The following is a 27,803-nucleotide window of genomic DNA, read 5'->3' on the forward strand; positions in this document are numbered from 1 at the left end:
TCATGATGTTGCAAGGGCTCATAACAGCACGTTTTTGGTGGTTGTGCATTTTTTTAAAGGTTCTTAATGCCATATATGAAGTCACAAATATTATTAAGGCCTTTTCTTTCCTAAAATAAAATTTTATATTGGTAATGCAAAGAGAAGCAAGGCCCCAGACTGACAAGACCTCATTTTGACTGATCTTTCAGCAGCCACTGTAATTTATTAGCAAAGAATTTGAATGTGAAAGACATTCTGCATGATTTTATCCTGTGCTTCTCTCTTCTGAGGAGAGGGGCTTACTATACCAGTACTGCTGTAAAAAGCAAGTCCACTGGAAGCACTGAATTCCTCAATGAAGAACTGGGAGAGGGAGATGTGCTCATCTGTGCTCAGGGACTTGTTGCCATGTTTCCAGTACAACATGAGATCATCTTCATTGTATGCATCTGTGAGAAAGCAGAAACTGAAGTTATAAAGTTACTAGAGTAAATCCCTTCCTTTTTCCTTTCTTAGGGAGAGGAGACCACTCAACCAACCTGGGAAAATCCCAAAGAGGCATTTTTCATACTAATTTGTCAGTTGACACGAAAAAAGTTTACAAACACCATGTTCCATCTTGTTCCAAGTGCAGCCCAGTCCTGTGCCCTGCCAGCAACTTACAACTGAGGCAGGGGTGAAAAAGCAGATGTTTCACAATAACACAAGCACTCATTTTCATTTTTCCAACAAGTCAAATATTGACATTTTATTTTACTTTTAACCTGAATATTTTTTTCTCAGAGAAAAAAAAACTTTTTGACAGATTTTCAGATTTAGGCCTTGGAACAAATACCCATGGGAATATGGGAATAAAGCAGGGTGCATCATGATTTTCCACCTTCCCAAAGCTCAGTGAGGTCTGGAAAGATGCCAAATTGCTTACAGTTTAATATGCACGTGCTGAAGGGCTCAGATCACACATCAAAGTAGGTGAAAGAGCTATTATGCACAAGATGGAGTGCTGTTAAGAATGCATATGTGAAGAACAATTAGGAATTAAACTTACAGCTTTCCAGTTCTAAAGAACAGTTCTGTGTGTCCAGTGGAAACCTGCTGAAATCCATGAAGCACATGGCAGAAACTGTTATTCTGTAGAAAAGAAGAAAAAAACAGAAATGAAAAATTTCACACTTTCTCAGCTATGCACACATCTTAGTGACATCCCCAACCAATCTGCTGTTTAGAATCCTATTGACTGAGGTTTTCTGCCCTTTTAGATGCTTCTAAAATAGCTTCAAGATGGTGAAATAAAGTTAAATCAGTGACAGATCATCTTTTTTCTTCGAACATAAATAATATTTATTATTAAATACATTACCTTTGATTTTTAAACCCTGTATTTGGCCTGATCCTTCATTTGCCTTTCACACATTTTGCTTTGAAGGTTTACACTTAGGAAGATTAACAAAGATTTCTTGACTTGATTTCTCATAGACTGAAGTAGATAATACTACAGATTAGAGGAAATATTATTCCAAGTGCTATCTTCCCAGCTAGAATGGTTATAATATTTAATTGCAAAAAGAGATTAGCTGTGATTTCTAAATGCTTACTCTCCTCGCAAATGAAATTATTTATACTGTAAAAAGCTTAAGGAAATCTAGGCAAAGACTATTTCACATTCCACCTGCTTTTTCACAAATGTTTAGAGGACAAATATCCCTTCATATTTAATAAAGAACAAAAAAAATTGAACTTACTAGGGGCAGCAACTTAAATATGGTAAATATTGCCAAATTTCCCTTTCCTGTCACAGCTTGCATGTCATTTGATGGTTTCAGTTTTTCAGATTTGCCCAAATGGAATCCTACAGGAATTTCAGTGAGGGTTATACTGGTTATACAAGTGCCCTTTGAAAACTTGTGAACAGTAACCACACTGTAGCTGAATTTTACAAATATAAGACTTCACTGGCTTGAAAGGAGATCCTAAGAGTGGGACATGCATAGATCTTCCAACTATGGATATTGTTTCCATCCTTCAGCTATTGACTAAAGTACCAGGGGAACAAGAAGGAAAAAATTACCATTTTAGCAATTTTAGCACATTTTAGATGTGGGGTTTTGTTTCACTTTGCTTCAACAGAATCCTGGATGCCAGGCATTGAATGGAAACTGTGAAATATACAGATCTATTGCATGTAAGCATATGGAATATATATTGTAGTAATATAATTACTACATGTAAAACTGGCAATACAAAAAAGGATGTTTTAAGGCACATCTAAGGAATATTTCCTACTTCTCACTTGGAGAATCACTGATTAAATACCCTTAGTGGAGGGGTATAGTTCCACTGATCCCTTCTTCTCAAGAATTATGGAAATTCATACAGCAATAAAAAGCACACTTCAACTCACTGTTCCTTACTGTCAGTGTGACTCTTGAATGTACACTACATTAAAGTGGTGTACAGCTGCTGGTGTGAGGATTTCTGCATGTCCTCATGACAGAGGAGATAAATTCATTAATTGTTGGAACAATTATTACACAGCCACAATCTCAAATGCTTACATAAATCTTCGAACTGTCCAGATTGGATGAAATATCACCTTCTGTGCACAGAGCTAATTAGTAACAAACTATTTCTGCAATGCACAGACCTCAGGTTCCTTTCCCTAGGGGGAAAATTCCTCCACAGAAGCTATTTCTGCCACATCATCCAAATCTCCTTCAAAAAACAAAGCAATATCATGCAGAGAGAAGGGAGACACATTAATGACCTTGCTTTTCCAGTTCTGGAATGGTTTCACTTTCCAGTTCCTTTAAATCCCACAATGCTGCTGGTATCAGCACCAAAAATCTGCTCTCTGTGCCTATCTAGAGCCCTGGTTAGTATCACTGGCATGTTAACTGCTAAGACAGGGTGAAAATAGCTGAGACAGCACTAAAAGACTCAGAAAAAAAAAAAAATAAAACAACCAAAACCATTGTTTTTTCTTTGTTAATAGTTTTGGGCTTTACTGTACTCAGTAGCAATACTGCTAAAGCCACTGGCAAGGAATTAGCACATTTGATAAACTCCCTTGACAGGAAACAATATCTGAATGATAGAAAAAATATGTTTTCAGTCCTAAACTTATTTTCCCACTGGCACACTGGCCAACAGTTTCCCATCAAGCGCAGCCAGGGGATTAATGCCGACCCAGTATGAGAATCTTATCTGCAAGTATTTCCATAATTTCAGTTACAGCCAATACATGACAATTGCAGGTTTGGATTTTCTTAGGAGAGGGTGTTTCCTCACCTCAGACTGAAGAGGACGTTGCCATCAGGGTACACTCTGAGCATGATGTTTTCCACAGTTGTATCATGGATGAAAGATCTTTTGGAGTGCACAAAAAACACATCAGGTACCCAGATTTTTTTAATCAGCCGTCCATCAAAAGTCATACTTTTGTTTTTGTTGCTACGGAATGAGAGTCTCTCATCCTTCCAGTAGTGTCTGAGATACAAAGTCATTGTGAAGTCCTTGGTTTCATTAAAAATAAAAGGAGACAATGTTTTAGTCAAATGCAACAGAAAACACTACCAATTATATATGCAAAGGATCAGTCTCATCTGTGGACATTATCTGAAAGATCCTTAATGATAGGAATCAAGTACCACTCATTGAGTTTGAATGTGAATATTGGTGAGGCTCAGACTTGATTTATCCTAATATAAAACTACTACACATTTCAGTGGTCTTCTGGATTGGGCCAGCTGTGCAGTGATAAAGAAGTTTTAAAATCAGCCAAAAGTAAATGGAAAAAATCTTCATAACTTTCTCCAAGAATGGACTGTGGCTCCTTTGAGGTTCCTTTACAAAGGGATTAATTTGAGCTCTTCATGAGCACTTGGTCAATTTTTAAAAATCTTTACATTTTGTACAAATACTGTACAGGGGCTAAATAAATACATTTATTAATTAAATGTATCATAATGAAACAATTAAATGAATATCATAAGAGTAAACAATTAGATTTTAAAATAATTACAATAACTAAAATATTCTTTTACTATAAAACATTATTATAAATGTTTTATGATCCTATTTAGAGAAACATCATAACTGCAGGTGAGAAGAGATGGAGATGATGCTGCAAACCCAGTGTGAGCTTCTGCACAGCTTGACTGCTTTGTGTTCACCTATATAAATTTTGTATTATTAGGCAGACACCATTTATCTCAGTAGAACAATTGCTTCTGATAAGAATACTATGAAGAGATCTTCCTGTGTAAAATGATTTTATGGCCCTGTAATACAATTTTATGATTTGGGTAGATTTGTAAAGAAGTGGAGGAGCTCATACTGACAATATTAATGACAATTTGTGCTGAAGAATTAACAGCCTACATTCCTAACCACAGCCCCTAACTGCAGCGTCTCCTTCTCAGGACTGTTTCTGGAACTGATGTTTCTCTTTGCATTTGTTATGATCACAGCTCCACCCATGCTACAGTCACGGACTATTCAGATTTGCATAGGCAAAAGAAGCAAAGGACATGAAGCCTCATCGTGCAAAGTGCAGAAGAGTACTGAGAACTCCTGTGGAAACCCAGGTTGTTTATTGAATAGTTGGAGTTTTCAAGCCAGAGCACTGCCCACTCTGAGCTGTTCTTCTGGCCCAGGGAGAAATTCAACACTTACTAGTTTAGATGCATGCTTCAAGGCAAGGAGGTGCTCTTTAGGGTTTGCTTTCTTTAACTACATTGTTTCCAGTTCTACTCACCATGTCAACTTCAGATATGCTGTCAATGCTCTCCACCTGCACATCAATGCCCACAGGTATTGGTGACCCTGCATGGGAACAGAAAGAGGGATGAGGAGCAAAAATCCCTATTTTTAAAGGGAAGACTGTGCAACACCAGAAGCATGCAGAGGGTACTCCATCCCAGCATTTACTGCATTCTCTCTGCTTTAGAACACTGAAAAAAAAGGCAACAAGTAAAACCTGATGTTAAGCAGTTGTGAAAATAAGCACAAAATCTTCATTGCTCTTTCTGCAGGCAGACCAGTTGTTTTTGGCAGGGCAGCTTGGCCAGCAGTCTGGCAGTGTCCTTGTGATGCCATAGCTAATGAACCCCTTGGAGTGCAATTCTGAACCACCACAGGAAAAAGCTGAGTAAATACACAAAATACATCAAAGACTGCAAAGCTTTCTCACCACTTCCAGTGCTTATTCCAAATAACATACTTATTATGGCTCTTACCATCTTTAGTTACTGAACTGTTTAAGTTTTGGTATAGCTGTTTATGAAAAAGTGTTGCTTGCTCACTACCTCACAAGGGAAAAACTGTACACACACTAATAATGTTCTGTTACTGTGTTGTGTTATTTCCTGAATGCATTTTTAGGATTAAGTTACTCCAAATCAACTCAAAATTATAGACAAATATGAAAATATTTCCACTCTTTTCAGTGTGAAGAGAGGAGCATGCATATATGCCTATATGCACGACCACCCCAAGAATACTCTGCATTTGGCATGAAAATCAGTAGTCATTAGTGTACACAGGATTCCAATCACTCTTGTCAAAAACAGCCAGTTGAAATGTTTTTAAATTACACATTTCAAATAACCAGTTAAAACATGAATACAAAGAAGTCTGAACAGCAACAGCAACAGCAACAGCTTTTCTAACTTGTCTTTTTCTTGTCTTTTCTTTTTAGCCCTGTCAAGCCAAAATAGTCCAGGAACATCACTCTTGTGATAACCAGTCACAATATTGTGTCCCTTTTTGGAATTATCCTTAAAATAGCAGCCTTCGAGGATTACACAGCTGCCTCCAGTTCTTACCAGTAAAGATCTTGAACTATTTTAGAGATATTTTTAAATCTGGCTCTGTAATCTCTTGATTTTACTTGTCTTTTTTAATGCAGAGTCTGTCCCTGCACAGAATAGATGAAGATGCATTTGTGCATGGGAAAGCAAGGAGAGATGTGCTCAGACTTAGCAGGGGACACCAAAAATTTGTAGGCACTGACAAGAGCTGGACTCTTCAGGTCAGAAATTGTGTCTCTCTCTGGGAGGAATGCCTCCCTCAGCCTCTTGGCCAAAGCCCAAAATAAGATTCAGGACTCCACAAGCAAGGTTTGTTAGTAAAAAACCAGGCAGCACTTTAGAAAATGCTGCTTCTTCTGGAGAAAAGAGACAGCAAAAGACAGCTGCCCCTGAGGCTGATACACAAGAGTATCAATGAGTATATTCATCCAGACTCCTTCATACAAAACAATAGAAGTTTTTATACCTCTTCTAAACCAGTTTTGCCCATTTCTTGCTTTATCTTGATCACAATACACAAATAGTTTACTTACACTAAATACCAACTCGTACCAAACACTGGTACAAAAGTGCCTGGTTGTCATCTGAGTGGAGTTCATTCATTCTCATCTTTTCTGTATTCCTATGAAATCTTGTAAACTAAACATGGGTTTAGCCAGTGTAGAAGTAATTGTGGAATTTACACCTGATGTAAGCATTGCTCACAAAAGACACTCACACATCATTTAAATGCAAACAACAATTTATGTTGAATTATGTGGGTGGAACAGGAGAAGAGGGGGAGCAGCTCTCAATGTCAAGAAAGGCTTTACCAGTTCCTGAGTCAAGGACAAATCTAAAGCAAATAAAGTTAAATGTCTCTCATCAACATTCTTCAGGCAAACAAGGCGCTACACAAGAATCAGACACCTGACTTTCTAAGCCATGTGTCACATGTAGTGAGGAAAAGGCTTTTCTTAGTGACAGCTGCTCCAAGTGTGATGATAGCAGCTCTAGTATTTTTTGGAATTTCAAAAACTACAGACCATTTCTTATCCAAACAAACATTATTCCAGTGTGGGCAAAATTTCCATTAACAATTCAGCTCCTCTGGGAAGATACAAAGGAATTCATCACACAACTAGAAGTCAGTGGCAGCTTATGGTTATGTTGGTTGCATGCACACAAACCAAAGTACCACATCCATAAATACACACAGAGACACTTGATTCTTTAAAAGGACAGCTTGTACTGCACTGGGAACTGGAACGATATTAGTGGTGGTGCCAATGAATGGCATAAAAGAAATCAAAGCCTATGGCCAGGAGAAATACAGTGAACAATTCTAAAGTGAATTGAATAAAAAGGGAACTGTTACAATTAAATTCACTCCTGATTAGGTAGCAATGGAAGAACTGTGAAACAGAAAGCTGAGAAGAGATTCCTCTTCTGTGTCTGAAGAAAGACAAAGGCCTTACTTGTGATGCTTAGTGATACAACACTGTCCAATCTAGCATTCACCACAGAGAATTATTAAAGCACATCCCCTACCCCAGCCCTGACCCATTACTAACAGATCAGAGCAGCTGCAAATATTTCTTCCTATTCTGACTCTACTTTGGCAACAAATGCAAGTAGATAATAAAGACAATAAACACTGCACATATATGCAGCCCTGATCACTGTGCTGTTCAATTTTCTAATCTGGAGCACTTCTATATTGTTGTCACTAACAAGATACCTATTGGCCTCAGTCTGGTCTAATCCTTCATGGTTTTTGGGAACATTTCTGTGTGTGATTAAAAATCAACACTAGAAACAGGGATAATTAGCAATTGGGAACAGGCTGCTGGGAACTGTAATTTCTTCATCCTGTGGATTTGTTTTGTCACAAGAGGATGTTTTTAGAAAAAAAACATAATTGCAGTAAGATTTGAAAAGTTTTATAAACTAGCCAAAATAGGAAAGCAATTCATCTACCTCTGTGTCTGCACCACAGCTTTTTCCCTGCTAGATTGAGGATTTCAATCTCTGTCTGACCATCAGACAACAGCATCAAATTCACTTTTTAAAAAAAAAGCAACCAGAGCAAAGCTGTGGTTTTTATTTCCCAGTCTGAAAAACTGGGGATGGCAGAGAGGATTTTGTTATTAAATTGAGCAGCTTCAGTTGCTTCTGGAGGGTCACTACAAATCATTATTTTAGAGAGATTAGTGATTTTCACAATGGAGGCTCCACAGATTTTCAGGATAATTACTCCTCAGCAGAAAAAAACAGCATTGTTTTCAGACAGGTTTGTCTCCATGCAAGCCATTTCCAGTCTTTTATTTTAAAAGTCTAAGCACACCAAAAGAATTCCTTGATGAGCATGAAATTTTATTAATAGATACTACATCAGGCAAATTCTGTAATACCCTTTTTAGAAGGGATATTATGTAAAAAGTTTATCCTTTTAGCATTTGAAGGATCCATTTCTACAGTAATAATGACTGGTTTAGTGAAGTCTATAATATTTTTATAATAGCCAGACCTTTGGGCATGCAACACATTGCACCTGAAGATCTATGGGATAAATGTTGAATTTAGAAACAATTGTACCCAGCTGGCTTTGTAAGTGTATGCTGGGGAAAAAAAAAAAAAAAAAAAAAAAAGGAAAGTCTAGAGAAAATCGCCAGTACAGCACAGAGACCAGGGGAGAATTAAGATATGTAGGTGGACTTTGTTCTAAAAAAGGCCTATGGGCCTGTGGAGGAAGAAAACTGGATAGAAATGTAAACAAGCTCAGGGGAGCTGAAGCTTTGTGGATTTACTTACTTTCTTCTGGCAATGACAGGAGCAGGAGAACTACTGGCAACAGTATTTTCTTCTTGTTACTACTGCATTTCTTTCTTATTTATGTAAGAAATAAAGGTAGGCTGGTATTAGCACTAACGAGCTCTTGGAATGGATGATTTAGCAATGTGAAAGAAAAAAATCCAGAGGAAGACTATTAGAGGCCTTGCAAATAATCAAAATATTTCCCCTCGTCTCCTGTCCTAGAGCCCCAGTTATTCCCTCCAGTAAGAGATAATAAAAAGCCATTCCACTTTCATCCATGTGAGTCTTCATCACAGTGAGGAGATATTTCTCATCTTTCAGGGAGAGCTGTGGTGCAAAAAAGAAAACAACTTGGTGGCAAAGAGCTGTTAGAATTGCAGCACTTTTTGGACATACACTAGGACATATTTTCTTTCCTTCCCCCTCCCCCTTTTACCTTCATATGAATGTAAATGTTACTAATTTATTTTGAAGAGGGAAGAAGGATAAAGGGGGAATGATACAATGGGATGTCAAATCATCTGAAAATTCAGAATTAAGATGATGTTGAATTGCAGATTGAGATGCAAATTTTCAGGAAATAAGATAGTTCAGAAAATAGAAGGATATCTAGATAATATAGGGGAAAAAATGTATATTAGAAAACGAAAGTAGATTTAAAACATTTCTAAGGATTTGCCCTAAGACCTCTCTCAACATGGAGTTTTGGCTGTTATGGCAGCTTGCATCATGGCCCTCAGATCTGAGTTGTTACAAGTCAGGATATGCTGAGAAGCCTCATTCATTGTCAGTGCTCACCTTTTCTTGCTGAGTTTAAAACTTGGGGATAATCATTCCAAGAAGTGCTAAAGCATAATTTCATTTCTTACTTTTTCTCCACTCACTTCCAAACCAAACAAGACCATGACATTACACAGAAGGCAACAATCAAACAACAACCACAAGAAAACATTTAGGAAAGGAAAAAGCCACCACCAGCTTCCATCAACAACTCAAGAACCTGGCTTGGGAAGTAAGCAGAATGCAACAATGTTAAGTTTAGATTTTTAAAGTTTGGGTGTACTGAATTGTTGGCTTGCCTCGCTTAACCTCACTGTTTAATGAACTGCAAAGTAACATTTTTAAAGAGTAGGATCAGCCTGCCAGCAGTTTGCTGGGTTTGCTTCATCTCAGTGCTCTCTGGCTTTGATCTCTAATCTGCTAATAAAGGGACAATGTCAGGACTAAATTTTAAAACCTACTGTCAGAGAGTCAAATTCTGATTGTGCAGCTGGAATGGCACTGCAATCAACAGAAGAATGCCATATAAATGGAGCAGAATTGTGTTCATTTGGTCAAAAAATGGATCTCTCACCTCCGCAATTATTTCCAGTAACACTGCAGCCAGTAGTATCAGTATCCAACAGTTCTATGTTTATTTCCCCCATGTTTTTCCCTGTCTCTTTGCTCAGTTTACAAATCAAATTCAGCATGTGCTCCCTCTGTTTTTCCTTTGTTTAACTCCATTGTATAACTTCATTAAAAATTCTGGGTCCTTTGGTCTGCTCATTTCCATTGTGTGTGTGGGGCAAACAAGGAAGACTTAGATTTAAGAGTTCTCTGAACTGAGTAATCTCCAGCAGCCACCTTTTCCTGATACCTTTTCTCCTAAACTGGTCCAAAGGGTGATTGACTTTCTCAGGCAAAGGGGCACAGTGGAGCTAGATTAACAAAATTTTTCATTCCAACTCCCTGACCTACCCAGAAAATCACAATGGCATATAGGAGAGGGGAGAAAAACTCATTCTTCTTCTACAGGTAAAGAATAAATACTTGTTTCTCATCTAGCTTTCCTCATCTGTTATTTTGTTGTTGCAAACTGATGCATTGTGCTGAACTGAACAAATCATGTTATGTGGCACATGACAGATACAAGCCCTTCATGAGTCACAGTACAGAACTGCTTCATTAAATTTGATGAAAACAAACCCAAAATTTCACCTGTGTTAACTGCACAAAGCCACAGTGCTGTAGGTCTTGATGCAGGGTTATGTTGTAACTGCTGTGGCAATGACTGTAGCAATGATAAACTCTAATTTCTCCCTCTCTTCTAGGTAACTTTCCTCCTGCTGCACACCTAATCATCAAATTGGGTGTCATAAATAAATAAATAAATAAATAAATAAATAAATTAAAATGTCATTAAATAATCACAAGGATGTTATTCACATTAATATTTTAGTAGAGAAATTTGTCCACTGATGAGGTCACAATTGTGTGTTAAAACTCTGCTGCTTCCTTATGAATGCCAAAGCATTCCTTACTACTGTAACACTGCTGAAATCAATGGTAAAACAGGAACTCTGGAGTATAAATTTGGGATTGACACTCATTCCACTGTGACTTTTCTTCTCTCTGTGCTGTAAAAATGCCAGTGGATCTGTTTTAGTCTAAGACAGATTCACATTCCACAGATTAAGGGAGTTCTGAAAATTTGGAAGTGTGTGAAGGAAAAGGTGCATCCCATGCCATTGTGGAATGTGGGTAATAGAGGAGAAGCAGAGCTGAGGCACTCTCAGAAATAGCTGAAAGCTATTTCTGAAAGACAGGAGTACAGCTGAAATCACACCCAGGGCAATGTGATGAGTGAGGGACCTGTGCAGTGAAGTCAGTGGAAAAACTACAGATGGCTTCAAAAGGAACTGAATGGGCTCTGTGATGAGACATCTACAAAAAAAAAAGGACAAGGAGAAAAAGCCTGGGTGTAAAAAATCCTCACTGCCTGTGGAAAATGACAACTGGCAGATCACAGGTTCTCAAAGCTGCTTTTATGTACAACCCCCAGTACTGTTTTCTGGGACAATCCAGCAATAAAGGACATCATAAACCACTGTCTACTTTCATGGAAATGCTACCTCCTTTCTGAGGTGACACTCTGAAAAATTTAAATTCCTTGCAAGGTAACAAGAAGATGTCCAGATTAACAGATATTAGACAAGACAGGTATTAGGCAAGAGGTAATCTGAATTTCTGTTGCCAAGAAACAGACTGTATCCCAACTATTGTTCAACATGAGGCAAGGTTTTTGCTGTCTGACAAGACATCATTTCTATGGTAACAGGAACCCTTTCCCATCCAAAGATGCTTTCCTCACCCATTCTCCCTCTGGGTACCATCAGCAGGCCCCAGATTCCAGCAGCTGCTGTCAACAAGAGCAGCTCCCCAGACCTCAGCTTGTCTCCCAAATCTGTTTTTGTCTACGTAACTGATTATTGGTCCTCATACATTTTATTTTGGCCTCATAATCCAGAGCAGCCCAGTCTATTTTCATGAATGATGGAAAGAGAACTGGTGATGCAAAGGCTCAGACAAAGCTTATCAGCGGGGCAGCTTTCTCATTTTCCCTTCCATGAAGGAGAGTCAAAATTGAATCTGAACTGTGAACATGCCATTGAATACTCCCTTGATCCAGATGCAATTTAGTTAAATGAACAATCATCATAGTGCCCAACAAGACAGAAACAACATGATAATAACCTGAAGGCCTATGGGTAGGGTTTGTTTTTTTAATTTTGTACACAGCAAACAGATTTAGGAACTGATGGATCATTTCAATCTCTCAAAACAAATCTGATGACTACATAATTTGCTAATTGCTACTAGACTGTGCAGTTTACAGGGTTACCTTAATTATCAGAACCTCAATCTCAAAGAACCTTATTCTAATACTATTTTTTACTTAGTTCTGTAAAGTAGACAATTTGAACAGTTTCTCCATTGATACATTAAACACAGAGAAGCCTCTTGTCTTTGACTAATTCTGTATTTCTTCTTCCTTTATTTCCTGAAGATCAACTGAGGTGTGCTGCCATTAAGTCTGTCACTCCACTTGAAGTGACAAAGTTCAAGTAAACTTCCAGAGAGAGGATAAGCTCTTAACCAGCACAGTGCAGGCATGTGCTGCTTACCTCCAAATCCAGGTCTCAGTGCAAAGTCATGGTCCTCTATGTGAAGAAGCTGCTCAGTTTTGAGTGGTCGGACCTTTGTGCTGTCAAGTTTCCTCATTTTAATTTCTCGTTTGCTATGTTAAAAAAAAGAAAAAAAAAAGTGAGAGGCTGTTTATTTCTTCTGCCTTGACATTTGCACTGCTAGTCAAATAGGGACCTGGGAATACTGGGCAGATGAATCTGGAATTTTAAGGGTAACAACTGTGCTAATAAAGCTGGAGAAAAATATACTGGGAAAGGTTGGGAAATGAGGTATGAGGGTGCCCAATTACTTATAAGAAGTCCCAGGAAGAGCTACTAGATCCTCTTCTGTTCTCCTCAGCGATTGTAACTATCATCATATGTAAAGAACAGAGTTGTTTGAAGTTATTTTTCATATAAACACTTGCAAATCAAACTTGGAAATAACACCACATATCCATGGTTTAACCACTTCATACATTATCCATACTACAAAGACAATTGTAAATATGGGGTTTTTATTATAAATAGTTTTTTTCACTAGGAGCTCAAATGAGTCAGTAATTTTTTTAGAAGGACTGAGAAAGGATGATCTTGGATCTAGGGACATGTAGGAACACTGGATTTAAATGGAAAGAGAGTAGGTTTAGACTGGATATCAGGAAGAAATTCTTCCCTGTGAGGGTGGTGAGGCCCTGGCACAGGTTGCCCAGAGAAACTATGGATGCCCATCCCTGGAAGTGTCCAAGGCCAGGATGGATGGGATTTGGGAAACCTGGTCTAGTAGAAAGTGTCCCTGTTGGTGGCATCGGGATTGGAATGAGATGATCTCATGATTTCATGTTCTATTGTACACATTAGAAACACCTTTCTCACAGAAGTGTTCTCATGGTGAGAACAGTGAGAAATGGGAATGTATTGCTTGGGCAGGTTTTGAGACTCCTTTCACTCAGGCTATTTTAGAATAGGTCAGACATTTATTTGCAGGAATGACTTGAATACAGCTGCTTTGCCACAAGCAAGGGACTCTCCCTAGACACAATTTCTTTCATGCCTTCTGTGATTCCCTGGGACTTTGCTGTAAGCAACTCTAATTATTCCTTTAGACTGAATAATAGAAATGTGTTCTGAAAATTGGCCTTGTAGTCAAACACTGCTTAAGGCAAGGTATAGAATACCTTAGGATAAGGTGTATGCCTCTATTTACTTATTTTTCTCCTTCCCCTCCTTTTTTTCCGTAATAAAGAAGCCCAAGAAACTACTTTTACATTACAAGAATGATGAGGTGGCTGCTGGGCTACTCAGAATTTTTGGTCTTGAACAAACTCATTTACCTTAGTACTGAATGTCTCTGGCACTGCTGTCTGAATCAAATTACCAGGGCAATCAGAAAGTCCATGAAGCATTTCAAACACAGACTTTAGTTTTCTAAGTATGAAAATCATGTGGATGGTGAAATGAAAGCCCACGCTTCAGAGAATTAAAATCACCACAGAGCAAGCCTGCAGCAGGGTAGAATGGGTAACATTCTGAACAGCTGCAATGTTCTACATGAGGAAATTCTGCTGCTTGGGATCCAGGAGAGGAGAAAATGATGAATTATGTTCAGAATGCCATGGCACAGCTAATACAGTTGGGAAGCATGAGGTTATTTGTCATCTGATGTGCCAAGGAAAATGCCTGTTAGATGCTCCAAGGATTTCACTGGAAGAAGCAGGCTGGAACTGATTCATCTATTACAACTTCTCACTAGAGGCAAGTCTGTGACTGAGGAAGACTTCCCCTGGACAAGAGAGGCAAAACTTGAGCTACCAGGGCAGGAATTTTCTACTTAATAAGCCACTGGGAAGGGATCTTATGGTATTTTAAACCACAAAGCTATTTGGAAGGAACGTGGCCTGCTAACTGCTCAAGGTAATGAGCTTGAGCATGCTGAACAGATTCTTGCTCTCCTGAAAAGTATTTGGAAGCCTATGGAAGTAGCTTTCATGCATTACAGAGGTCATCAAAAAGGAAAAACAGCCCCCAAAGTGGGAAATTGCTTTACTGATGAAGCAGCAAGAGGGGCTCCCTCTCAGTAGTTGAACTGGAGAGAGCAACTGTAAACATCTCAGCCATTACTGAACATATCAAGTATCATATGCAATTTCAGCCTTACAGGAGGAAGTTAGGGACAGAACAGGATAGCTCTCAGTTTCATACTTGACACACAGAAAGGTGTATGTGCTATTGTCAGTACCTTGACATAAGAACACTTGTTGTTCTCATGTAGATCAAAGTGGGAAAGTTAAGAAGGATGTGGATAAAATCTGGAAGGGGACTCCAATGTTGCATGAAGTAGCTTCCAGAAATGACACCTTGAAATTTGATCATATCCTCCACACCCTCACCTCATGGTTACAAAACTGGGCCTGGATAAAAGAAACATTTATAATAGCTGTAATTATAGTTATCATCTGTGGAATAGCCTGTGGGTCAGCCAGTTGTGTAAACTGGTACTGTGTGGGTAATATAGAGACTAGACAAAGCAGAGCCTTGTTAGTCTCTAGAAGGAAAAAAAAAATATATATGCCAAAATGATTTTTACCTTGTCTTTTATATATCTTTTGTTTAACTTTTATGTATACTCAGTACTCTTAGCATCCATACTTGTAATTCCTTAAGTCTGATAACTTAGCATAGCCCAAGTATATTGTTACATCCTAAAGGCCTCATAGCAGGAGGCTGGAAAACCCTATGTTATCTTGAGAAACGAAGGCCTCCTCTAGAACATATCTGGAAACTAGAGATTTGGCCAATCCAGGGGGGAATTCCACGGATGGGAATATCCCACCATTCATCCAGGCCTCCCATTGGGGCATCCTTGTTAGATATGCTCATTTGTAAGGTCTTTAAATTGTATACACAATCCATCATGAGGGTGCATTGCAGCACATTCCACCTTGGCAAAGTGGTGCACCAATAAGGAACCTTATTAAAATACTGAGGTAAAAAACCCTTATCCCTTAACTGTGTCTGACTCCCAATTTTCGAAGGCCAGAAAAAGGCATCAACAGAAGCACAGCGAAAGAACAGATTATATTTCAGAGGCTTCTTGATTGTGCAGCTTTCAGCAGCACACCATGGTCTGAACACAGCCATGGATTCTGCACATTCATGGCATGGCAGATGTCAGGTTGTTTTTGAGAGGAAAAGCCGACACAGAATTCCAGAACCATTTAGGTTGGAAAAGATCTTTAAGATCATTGAGTCCAACCATTAACCCAGCCCTGTCAAGTTTACCACTAAACCGTATCCCTAAGTGCCACATCTACACATCTTTTTAACACCTCTAGGAATAGTGGGTGAATTAATCCCTTCCATGGATAGCCTGTTCCAGGACTTGACAGCCCTTTTGGCAAAGAAATTTTTGTGAAACCATTAGAAGACAGATGCACCTAAGGGCAGGAAATCTCTCTTCCTATCTGTGATAGTAGCAACAGAGAGAACTCTGGTATTGGTATAGATCTGGGCAATTATAAAAATTTATCTGTCTCAGTGAGGCACATGCTCAAGAAACTATTGCTTCCACTCATAGCTGTGCTTTCCACAGCTGTATTTCAGGCAAGGGTTTACATTATGCAAATTAAATAATGCAATCTATAATTACATTCCAAAAGAGGTCATAAAAAGCACTTGAAGTGTTTGAGATCACATAGGGAATTCCTTCTTGTTGGTACTTCTATATTAAATGAATGAGAGCACTAAATTTTGGCTGAAAAAGAGTGAGGAATACTGTCTTGACACTTCCCTACCCTATACTTTTTGCACGGACCTTGGAATTTGCCAGAGATCTCAAAGAACAGTTAGTCACTGCTTACAAAACTGAAACAGCTTATTCATAAGTAATTAACAATGGACAAAGATGTGTCAGGCTTTTAAAGACAAATTTAGCTGCTCCTACCTAGCCTTGAAAACCATTAGTGAATGAAAGGTCAAAGGTCTGCTCAAAGGTACTTAGATAATTTTTGGTTAAAGCATTTAATCACTTACTGTCATCAGTGTAGCTCCATAAACCAATGGAATGGGTGGGATTGATGTGGTTCGTGTCCCATCTGGTTGTCTTTAACAGGCTATCAAAAGTTTATGCTGGTTCAAGGAGGAATCAGACAAGTTAATGGAAAAGAAATCCACTTAAGATCACTAAACCAGCAGAAATTACATCCAACACAGGATGTTGCTGGAGGAAATTTGGTGACTTGGTACACCTGCAAATATTAGGGGGAAATATCTTATTTGTCCTGTTCTTATTCGTCCAAGGTTGTGCTTGCAAGCCCTTGTTACAAACTCAGATTAGTACAGAGATCCCTGGAAAGATCCTGCTTAGCTGTTCTTCTGTTTTAGAGCTCTGCTAATGATATGGTAAAAGTTCTTGTAGGAAACTAGAGAAAGGGTTTTTTCCCCTATCATCCTTTCATATTCAGAATGAAACTAGGTAAGTTTATGAGAAGAATACTATTAAAGTGCCTTTTATGAAAAGAATACCGTGGATGTCATGGCTGTAAGTTTCTTTCCAGTATTGTGTTCCCAGGATACTCTGGCTACTACTAAATCAAAGGCATCCAAAAGGTAAAAGTTACAGAAATCTTAATCCAAGGGGAGTCTGTGTGGTAATCCAGCAGTGTGACCTCTTAAATGTTTTAATACATTCATCGAGCCCTGAAGCCCAGATAAATGAAATAATGAAGGTTGCACAGTTTTCTCTCATACATATGAAAATGCATTTCTAATTGTTCAGCAACATTAGCAATATACTGTCAAAAAACCTAATATTTTGACAATCACATGTTTTGTTCTTTGCTGTAGGAAATGGACCACGAGAATAATCGCTTTCTCATGTACTTTTGGTTAATGCTTTAAAATCTTCTTTGCAGGAGAATGCAGACAAACAGCTTTGGAGGGAGAACTGGGTTACTCTATTAAAACAGTGGAACTTGTAGGTTAAGTAACATTTTCACAAGGGATTCTTTTTAAAAGGCTACCCATTTAACCAAGGCCATCTGTCAGCTGTGTCCCTGATAACCCTAGTGCTGGCTGAAAGATTGCTCCCCAGAAAGAAAAAGATGCTGGTGGAAAGTCAGACCCTGATGCAATGTACTGGAGGATAATACAGCCTTTAGAACAAAAGCAGAGAATGAAACAAAGAGAAATTAAACACATTTGGATCCTTTGCAGAGAAAAGCTGATTTGCTGCTGTTAAGCTTTGGGATCCTCTGTAGCTCAGATTTTGCAGTCTTCTTCCCAGTTCAAAATCACCAGGACTTTGGAAATGAGGATGTGGGATGCCAAAGTTTGCCTTGTGTAAAGCAAACTGCCACACCAGGCAGCAGCAGATGGATTCCTCCTTGCTCTATTCTTCCTTTCTGATAGCACACTTGTGCCTGTCACAGGATTGTCACGTGGATCCATTTGCATGTACAGTAAAGATCTGTGATGATGGAGAGGATACTGAGCTAACACTGGTGTTGCAAGAGGGTGTTCATCAGGATGCCACAAAATTTCCTCTCTCCTACCACCAGGTTTCCCTCCTGCTTTGTGATTTTTTTATGTCAATGATGGAGCAACTGCTCTCAGCTAAAAGCAGAACAGGATAAAAGCAAACAGCAGCAGCATGTTCAAACAATACCCTCTTACTACAGACAAAAGTGTACCAGATGAGCTTAAAATAGACCTTCCTTGCCACTACCACTAACAAGGTATTTTATTTAGTTTCCATTTGATTCTTAACTGTTTCCTGAGACTGGCAAAGCACCAGATGAAATCTTATGTTGATACTGAGGCTAGATCTGTTTATTTTCCTTTGTAATTACAAATAATTGTGCACCAGCACTCAGACTGTTTGAAACAGCCTGCTGAATAGCTGTTCTTTTCATGAGCTTTTGGCTTCACCAAACTTAGACCCACAACTTTGAACAGAAACCCTGAAGTCCTGAGTGAAATGGCACTTCTGTTGTGTCATCTGTTACCTTGCATTGCTAAACAGGATTTTATCAAGACATAGAGGGTTCCAGAGACATTTCACTGCTGGATGACTGCATGAGAAGTGGTATAGGAGGCAAACAGCTGTACACGTGCTGCAAAGCATGCAACTTGAGAGGAAAAAAAACCAGCTTGAACACATCAGAAGAGTCCAGTTATGTTACTTTTCTTCAAAATGTGATATTGTACAAATAAACTATGAGCTCACCTGCTCATTTTAGTAGGGGGTAACACATTGTAAAATCTAACAGTTGTATTCCTTCTTCCTTAAATGGAGCTAGTTATTCCCAAGAAAGAGGAATTCTTCTTGGATTACCACTGGCAGCCATTGGTCTATTCACATAGTATTAGATTAATCTAGAAACAGGTTGAGACTTCACATGGCAGATATGAGCTGTCTTCCTAGGAGAAAGCACTGACACTTTGCCTGGAAATTTACAGGTAAAGACCTGTATCATTATTCATTTTCAACCAGCTACTTGATTGAAAGGCCAAGAACAATCTTCAATGTCTAAAAGCATTAAGTATATTCCAGAAAGAGAACACCCTGTGTCATCACTACCAATAAGATGTCATTCACCCCATTTAGTGCCATAAAAAAATCTTCTGTAGCTTTATAGTGTAGCTACTCTGCTGCTTAGGTAATGGAAGTCCCTTTGTAATATTGGTAAAGGATTCTGAAATGCACTTGTGCTTCTTGTGAGGGAGTTAGAGGGCAAAAACACTTGAAACATCACAGCACTAGTCTGGTAGCCTTGTATCACACCAGGTAAAAGAGCTGTGTGTGGGTGTGGGTGGGTACATAACTGCATATTTATGAGGCATTCATAAAATCACAATGTGAAAAGTCTGATTATGAAAAATTAATTAATACTTCACCATTTCTGTTTTGGGAACATCCCATCAATAACTATGCATACTACCAATCCAGAGACTGGAAAAACAGGACAGTGAACCAAAAGGGTGTGTTGAAAGGTGGCTGACAGTATGAAGTTTACCAGATGAACAGAGACAGATAAAGTTTATTTCTTACCTGTTATGTTTCCTTGAGAATGACATTTGTTGCTGATGATGAAGACGGTGATGCTGACTGTGAGAACTGTGTAGCACTGCTGTTGGCCATAGGCAGGTGAGGAACAGAAGTTTCATGACGAGGACCATTTCTTCCAGAAGAGAAATGCACCTGATTACCCAATCCACCTTGCTGACTTCTTATTTTTAAGTGTTTTTACCGTTTAGAAACAGCATAACAGACAAAAGATGCAGGTGCAGCAAGGCAACTCTGAAGAGAGAAGACAGGGGCATCCCAGTTCTGATGTCCTTGCCAAGTTCCCCCTGTATTTTGGCAAATCATAAATATTCCCTCAGCTCCACATCCCTGCAGCATCTGCTGTCCATTGTTTTCAGCACTGTGGTAGGTAGGGCAGTTTGCCTGGCCAGGCTGCTTTCCTCTGATCCATTGCTGCCTCTCTTTCAGCAAAGGCGCGTTTTTAAATTCTCCATCACCCGCTCAGTAACCTCTTCAACATAGCCTGTGCAGGCAAAGTGATGTCAAACATTTAATCCCCCTTAAATCCCACACAAAACCATACAAAAATCTGCTTTAATGACAAAGGTCTCTAAATTAATCTTGCTTTCTATATATGTGTGTATCTGCTCAAAATCATCTTCTGCACAGAGCAAGCTCTTCTGTTAACTGGCTACATTGCCCTGTCTTCCCAGTCATTAACATCAATTCTGGCTCCATCAGCTGCCAGCATTTTGTCAGTACACACACACTTTCTTCTGAACAGAACAATATCCCAGTATAAGCCCAAACTAAAAATGAACCCCTGTTTTGATTACCAGAAAATTCAATTTCCCCCCCTCTCCTTTTTCTTCTTCTTTTTACTAAACTCTGCAGCTATTTAATTCACAAGGTATGTGCATGTCTAAGATCCAGTATCCTTCCACCAACCCTAATTTTATCTGTATTTCATTTAGCCTGCCCTACCTGCTCAACAAAAGGTTGAATTAAATTAATTAGGTGGAGATAAATACGAGTTCCTGAGCCAGTCTGGTTAAGTTCCATAGTGTCACCCAACCTACATATATCAAAGTCTTAGCCCACTGATTAAATTACATGTAAGAAAAAATCCAAAAGCCTTTGGATCCTCTTCTTTCCCACCCAAGCACAGGCCCTAGAGTAGCAGCAAATAAAATAAAAAGCAGACTACACTGCAAGCTGTGTGATAAAGATTTCTGCATGTCTGTGTTCCTGCACATCTATCAGAGTTAACTCGTTTCCAACCATTTTCCTCAGCTATGAAAGCATACAACATTCATATCCTGTCTTCCCTGCTAATTCCAGTTCCCATTGTTTCCAGATACTGTGGAGAAAGCTGTGTTTTGGATATTAATGTAATCCTTAGCTGAAACCACTGGCTGTTATCTCCACTAAGCAGGAGACATGAATGGAGAGAGAGAGGATGTTCTGGGTGCTGAAGTTTATCCACCAAGGTCTCTGTAGGGGACCTGTGGTTACATCATGTCATGCTGATGCACAAACGTGATGATTTTGTGTGCTGACCTCAAGGAACTCAAAGGAGTCAATTAGAAATAAATAAGTAAAAATTGCTTTGTGGATTTATTGAAGTGCTGCTCCAGAGATCTGGCTTTGCAGAATGACTGGCATGTCCCTGGCCAAGCTGCACATGGACGCCCCTCCCTCCAGGAGAGCGGAGTCTTTGACAGAGACACAGGAAATTAGAGGCTGTTTTCATTGAGCTATCAGCACCCTGCTGCTTTATTACTCCTGGCTGTAACAGCAACTTCACCACTAAGCTGTGCTGCTGAAAAGACTGCTCCATGGAGGCTTTCCTAAACATGCTGAATGCTCCTTTGACTATCCCTGCTAAAATCAGCTCTAGTCAAACAAACAAAAAATTTAAAATTATAAAAAAAAAAAACAAAAAACCAAACAAAAAAAAAAAAAAAAAAAAAAAAAAAAAAAAAAAAAAAAAAAAAAAAACCAAAAAGGAGAAAGGCCTGCATACTAAGCACTACCCCTCTATCCTATGGCATATTTCCAGAAACAGTCTAGCCCACACACATAGAGGGGTGTCCTCTCTTGCAAAGTGGAATCAAAAACACTTCCACTGAAGGGAGTGAATATCAGTGAGAGCAAACCCACAGCAACAGGGTTTCTTCATGCTACATCTGTTTTCATTTTCTCTGGAAAAGGGAGCATTACACAGAGCAGATTATAATATCACTATAAATTACCATTAAGAAAAACAGGTTAATCTCCCAAGCATTTGTCAGTAATAAATTCCAAAAAGATCCCTCTATGGAGAAGAATAAAAACAAGATAATACACTTGGCTTGTTTTGGGCAAGTTGCTAATCAGTTCTTGTGCTTAAACACAAAGTACTGTCTCTTTGCTATCAGTAAAATTATTTCTTTAAAATTATCTGTATTCTATTAAAAGTTTGCCATGCTTATCTTCCTGGGACAAAACCCAGCACATGATAACAGTGCATCAGCTCACTGGAACAGTTTGCAAACAAGCAAGCAGGGAAAAGAAGCAAAGGTGAACACACCACCTGGTTTCAGAAAATGAGATGCCTGCTTTTAGTCAGCAAAATAAAACATCCCTTCTGGTAACTGCAATCTGGAGCTACAGACCCCTCTACACTACAGATCACAGAGCAAAGCAGATTGACAACAGCCACTGTAAAAATAAGAATAGAAGAATACCAGGGATGAAGAAATGCTTCAGAGGCTGGAATTTTGCAGAAAATCTGATCCACCTAAAGGCCATTTTAAACATATGGAGATGAAAAACCACAGAACACTAGCACTTTTCAGTCTGTACATTAGATGCAGTGAGAAGAAATGCAGTGTGGAATGGGGAGTGTAGGTTTACATGGCAAGTATTTTTTATTCTCCTAGAGAATGAAATACAAGGAAGAAAACATTAATAAGTCCCCTAAGAGGCACTCACTTCTTACAAACAACCAGCAAATCACAGAGAGCAGATTAACCACATCCATGACTCTGTTTGAATGCAACACAGCAGCACAGGAGTAGGCAGCATTTTGCTTTTCTATGGCAACAGACTCAGTGCAGAGCACTTAACATTTATATCATGGTGAGTTACACAATTAATGTTAGAATTAAGGACAGTTTGTCCTGCTTATATTAACACAAATGACAAACCAAGTTTCCAGAATTAAGATACCCATTCACATTTCCTAACAGGATGAAGTGGGAGGAAAGCAGAGACTGGGAATTATGATTCCAGTTTGTAGATCTCAGAACAGAGTAAGTGCCTTTTCTTCTCATTACTGAACAACCAGTTGTTATTTTTCACTAAGGTAAAGGGCAGTTCATTAAAAAGTAAAGGTCACCTAAACAATTTCCTCAACACAGTTGTCATGTGATATGAGATCTCCTTGGGTGTCCAAGAATCCAGCCTAAACAGGGCATGGGAGCTGTACAAAGTTTGCAGCTTTTGAGAGCAGAGCTGGACAGTTTCCACTAAAATGCCAAAGACTGGAGACCAAATTCCACTTGTGAGACTTTGTCCAGTTTCTTATTGTCTCTGTCCACTGCCTATTCATCCAAAAGAGTTTTAAAACTGTAGTGTGGGATCCCCACAAGACCATAATCCACCAAAGGCAGGTATATATTTTCCCAAATAAAACAGCCTCTAAATACCAGGCTTGAACAGGTGACTCTGTTTGGCACAAGGGTCTTCTCTGATTTTCCTTCAATTTACAGAACTCAGGCTTCTCTTTGCTCTGGAGCTGTGTGGGCTACACACTTGTTTTGTACAATCAGACATTTGGTTTGAAAGAGTGACAAGAAAAACAAAGAAAAACCACACACTTCCCCTAACACTTTGTATTCCACATTTCCAGAGCCTCTAAATCAGGGATTCTTTCCCCTTCATCATTCTGCCCTGGATAGAACAATCACTGAATTAATTTCATCCCTAGATCCCTTTATTTAGCTTTTACAGCAACAACCTTAAAAGTAGAACAATCAGTTTTGCTTCCTCTGGTTAAGGAACATCTGCATCTTGAGGGTAATCTCTGACAAATAAGCAGCCACACTTTTCCCAGATTTACGCTTCTCACAGCCTCAGTGGTAGAAGACTTTGCCTTTCTGCCACCTCATGCTGACCACAGGCATGGGATACAGCTACCCTACTCCTGCATGTATGCCCCTTTTTTTCCAGGAGCAATTTCTACAGTTTGTTTCTTTATTTCTGTAGGATTAATAAAAAAATAAAAATTATTTTAGCTGCTTTCCCAAGTCAGGGAGGATCAAGGGGCTGACCCTTAAGCCTGAACAATTCTCAGAAAGCGAGTGTTTTCAGCAGCACAGTGTATCCCCAGGAAGAAGGCTACTTTGCCATATGCATGGCCTCAACACTGTGCTTCAATCCCAAAAGCAAGATACACTGCATGAGATTATTTTTTTCCCCTGCTTTCCTTGGCAGTCTGGCCAAGAGCACAGTCTCATCAGTGCATACCAGTCAGATCCTAAATGCTACCTGAATTTCTTTTGGCTCATCTCCCCCCACAGACTGAAACAAAACAATTCAGCAAGTGTGTTTACACTTTCCTTGCTGCCAAGTTGATGTGAATTAAGCGTTTTCTCCAGCATTCCCTGTTTGCTATCCAGGAGTCAACAATATATCTCCGATGGGAACTAATTTATGAAATGCACTGCATCTCTACAAAGCTCCTTTTCTGTCACTAATGAACATGAGGAGAAAAAAAAAATTGTTGAATAGTGGGAAAAAAAGTGCCTTTCAGCTTTGGCACTGCAAACTTTTTTCATCCTACAGTGAAAATAGAGACAGATTTATTGACTGAAGTCTGATCTCTACAGGTCGCAAAACAGCTTCAAAAGCCATCAGGCACAACTCTCAGTGGCTGTTTTCCAGGCTTTTCTTTCCCATTGATATCTTCCAAAGAAACATATGTTAGCATCACAGAGCAGGTGCTCATTTCAAACTGGGAAGCCAAGTTTTACTGCGTGAATTGTAGTCTTAAGTAAATATATATTTAAGTTTACATATATTTGAGATTTAAGAGGAGGTAAGTGTATTTGGGTTTTCTAAGACTTTGCAACTTATCTTTTCCTAGTGGCTGACAAAATAATGCAGTTCTAAATCAATAAACATCTGAACAATTCATGTTAAAATCTTGAAGCAGAGAGAAGCTAAGTGATGGAACAACAGCAGAGAAGGTTGGTTGGAAATTTGCTGATAAAATCACTGAATGATTTGAGTTGAAAGTGACCTTAAAGACAATCTCATTCCAACGCCCCTGCCATGGGCAGAGACTTCTCCCACTAGAACAGGTTTTCAAAACCCCATCCAACCTGGCCTTCAGCACTTCCAGGAAATGAGAGTCAGCCCAGATTATCTGGGCAACCTGTTCCAGTGTGGTCCCCACGCTCACAGGGAAGAATTTCTTCCTGAAGCTCCAGCACTTGCCAAAGCTCTTGTGCTCCTGCTTATCATCTCCCTGATAACATAAAGATAGTGCCCTACAAATGTCTGGGCTGGGAGATACAGTACAGGTATGCTGGCTACACCATGTTCATGCTTAAAAGACATTGAGTAAAGTACAGCAGATATGTCCAACAAAATGGAGCACCTGCACTGCAAGATCACCCTGCTGCAGAAATCCTGATGTGGCAATTGCCTTCAGATGCAGGAAAAGCTGAGGGGCACTCTGAAGTGTGTCAGCATGGATTTCTGTAAGACAAAAAAAGTCACCCACAGAAATCCAATGTGACAGCTCTGCCTCCTCACCCCTGGGTGCCGACAAAGGACTCAAGACAGACTAATTCTCCTTTTGTCCCCCTTTTATTTTTGTGGGGGAAAAATCCCAGGGCTGCTATTTCATAAACCCTTTGTTGTCCACAAAGATCAGATTCACTAGCCGGTGTGCAACACCCCAGTGATTACACACTGAGAGACATTGGTGTTGACTTCAGGGCGATGCAAGCAGCTCCCAGGTATCCCACAAATCAAGCACCCAGATTATCAAAACTTCCCGGTATTTATGCATGTTAGCAAAGAAAAGAATTTGTGTTTACTGGGTACATGTAACACAATTCTCTTATTAATTAGTCCATATGCTCAGTCTTTCCCTTCTTTTGGGCCGGTGGTCCCTGAGTCAGTTTCAGATCTGCCCCTAAGGGGATTACCTTTTACCCAGCTTGATCTGACCTCAGCACAATTGCCTAGTTGGCTTTATTGGTTTCTTCCTTATCTTGTGGGCTCTGCCAAGTGTCCCAGTGGCCTGTAAATTCTGCATTCTGTGTGCCCGCTGTCCTTGCGAGCTTTGTTAACCTCCCCCTACACCTCAGAGCATTAAAACTCGCCGAGCCCTAAACCTGAACAAGGCAGTTCATGGACAATTCAATTTCTAACCTGTGCATCACTTAGCGCTTGTTGGCCGCTCTCTTTCACGGATTAAACCTCATTACTGAGCAGGCTTGAAGGTATACAAAGATCAACCATCAGCGACCATCCCTTCGCCGGAAAATTTTTACACGTTCCACATTTCGCAATTCTTTTGCACTAAACCGCGGGCGTCTCCACACGGCCAGCGCCCTCGGGCCGACATGGCGGCCGCTCCCCGCGCGCGGCCGCGAGATGGCAGCGCCCGCCGCCCGCCCTCAGCGCCGCAGCTCCCCCGGGACGGCGGGGCGAGGGCGGAGCGGGACCCGTCCTGCCTGCCGCTCCGGTGGGGAGGCTGGAGAGGGGCCAGAAGGGCTGGGGAAGGGCCGGAGGAGAAATAATGGCCGGCGCTGGTGGGAGCCCGCGGGACGGGAGGGCGGCCCCGCTGCTCACCTGAGGGAGCGCGGCTGTGGAGGGGACAAAAGGCCAGTGCGCAACAACTAAAAGATGATAAAAAGCGAAGGGGCAGCAGCAAGGGGGAAAAAAAAAGTGATTGTGAGGCTGGCCAAATATCCAGGATGATCCAAGAGGTTCCCGCTCCGTGTCCAGCAGCCTGTTCTTCACAGTAGCTTCCCTGATTTTCCTTACAGAGACTGACTTCCAATCCCTTAGCACAAGAATAAAACAGGCTCTGGTGACTGTAATCTTAATTCCTTCAGTAATCCTCGCTGTGTTTTATGGTGTGAGAGACCATTGGAGGTAATTTAAAATTGAAATAAAGATGAAGTAAAGTGGGTAGGGACACCAATGGAGTTTAGTCGGACTTACTGGAAATTAGACTAGAAAGAGGTGAAGGCATTCATTAGTAAGAAATGAGCACCCACACACACGCCCTCCCCAGATAATTCAGTATTGGGAATAGCCTATTTACTTCATGTGCATTAAGAATGTTTTAGTTCATAGCACCCAGGAGGAGTGTTCCTGGCCGCAGCCTGAAGCAGCAGCATCCACAGGAGCGTGCAGCTGGGAGCTCCTCACCCTCCTTGCAGGGCAGGGATAAACAAACACCTCCCTCCTCGTACCCGTCCTGATGGTGCTGCTGCCACCACCTCTCACTGCCGTTCTTTGTGCTTTGTTTCCATCCTTATTTATTTGAGGTGCCTTGTATCAGAAATACATGATTACCTATTTTAATCTATTGACTGCAAGAGCTCCCAGTTTCTCCCAGTCCTTGTAATTCACGTTGCACTTAGGGTGACAGAGGCCCCAGCCCAGATGCTGGTTGTGCCATCAGGCTCTAATGCATCCTCCACGGTTGTGTAAGCTGACCCAGACACGGTGTCCTGGTTCCGTGTGCCCCCTGCCAGGTTACATAAGGTGACACACCATCTGCCTGACATCTGTGACCTGATGCAGGTGGCATCACTCTGCAGCACATGTTAACAAGGGGAGGAGGCTCCTTACAGCCCACGTCTTTTTTTTTTTTAACTTTTAATCTGATCACCTTAGCACAAGGCATTTCTAGGGACTCAGCAATGGCCTTCATCTGTTGCCAATACTAGCAGGAGTGATATATACATAATAAATATATGGCAGAAATAAACACTACAGATTTGCTGATGTGGAAATAATTTGAGGGCCAACATAGCAGGCATTTTGCCCCCAAATTTCAAAAGTTGTCAAATACAAAAATTCTTCAGGTAATAAGTGCTGTTTTGCTTTTCTCCTACTTTGTTAGTCCTGAGTGGTCATGTTTAAGATTTTCCACTAGAGTGGAAAAGGGTGAAAAAACAAGAGTAAAGAAAGTTTTGTTTTACAAGGGAGTGTGGTATTAATTTACAG

General features: G+C 40.0%; 1 protein-coding gene across 1 annotated transcript in view; it reads right to left on the reverse strand.

Moving 5' to 3' along the window:
• Positions 1–26,198, reverse strand: part of GABRR3 (gamma-aminobutyric acid type A receptor subunit rho3) — a 32,162-nt gene extending 5,964 nt beyond the window's left edge. The window contains exons 1-7 of the mRNA XM_056516385.1: positions 25,992–26,198; positions 19,587–20,085; positions 12,536–12,648; positions 4,739–4,806; positions 3,271–3,494; positions 1,031–1,113; positions 291–431 (exon numbers count right to left, since the gene is read on the reverse strand). Coding sequence (XP_056372360.1) covers positions 291–431; positions 1,031–1,113; positions 3,271–3,494; positions 4,739–4,806; positions 12,536–12,648; positions 19,587–19,714 — 757 coding nt within the window. The 5' untranslated portion in view covers positions 19,715–20,085; positions 25,992–26,198. The remainder of the gene's footprint in view (positions 1–290; positions 432–1,030; positions 1,114–3,270; positions 3,495–4,738; positions 4,807–12,535; positions 12,649–19,586; positions 20,086–25,991) is intronic.
• Between the last annotated feature and the right edge of the window lie 1,605 nt (positions 26,199–27,803).

Source organism: Oenanthe melanoleuca, chromosome 1, assembly GCF_029582105.1.
Source record: "Oenanthe melanoleuca isolate GR-GAL-2019-014 chromosome 1, OMel1.0, whole genome shotgun sequence".
Taxonomy (NCBI): domain Eukaryota; kingdom Metazoa; phylum Chordata; class Aves; order Passeriformes; family Muscicapidae; genus Oenanthe; species Oenanthe melanoleuca.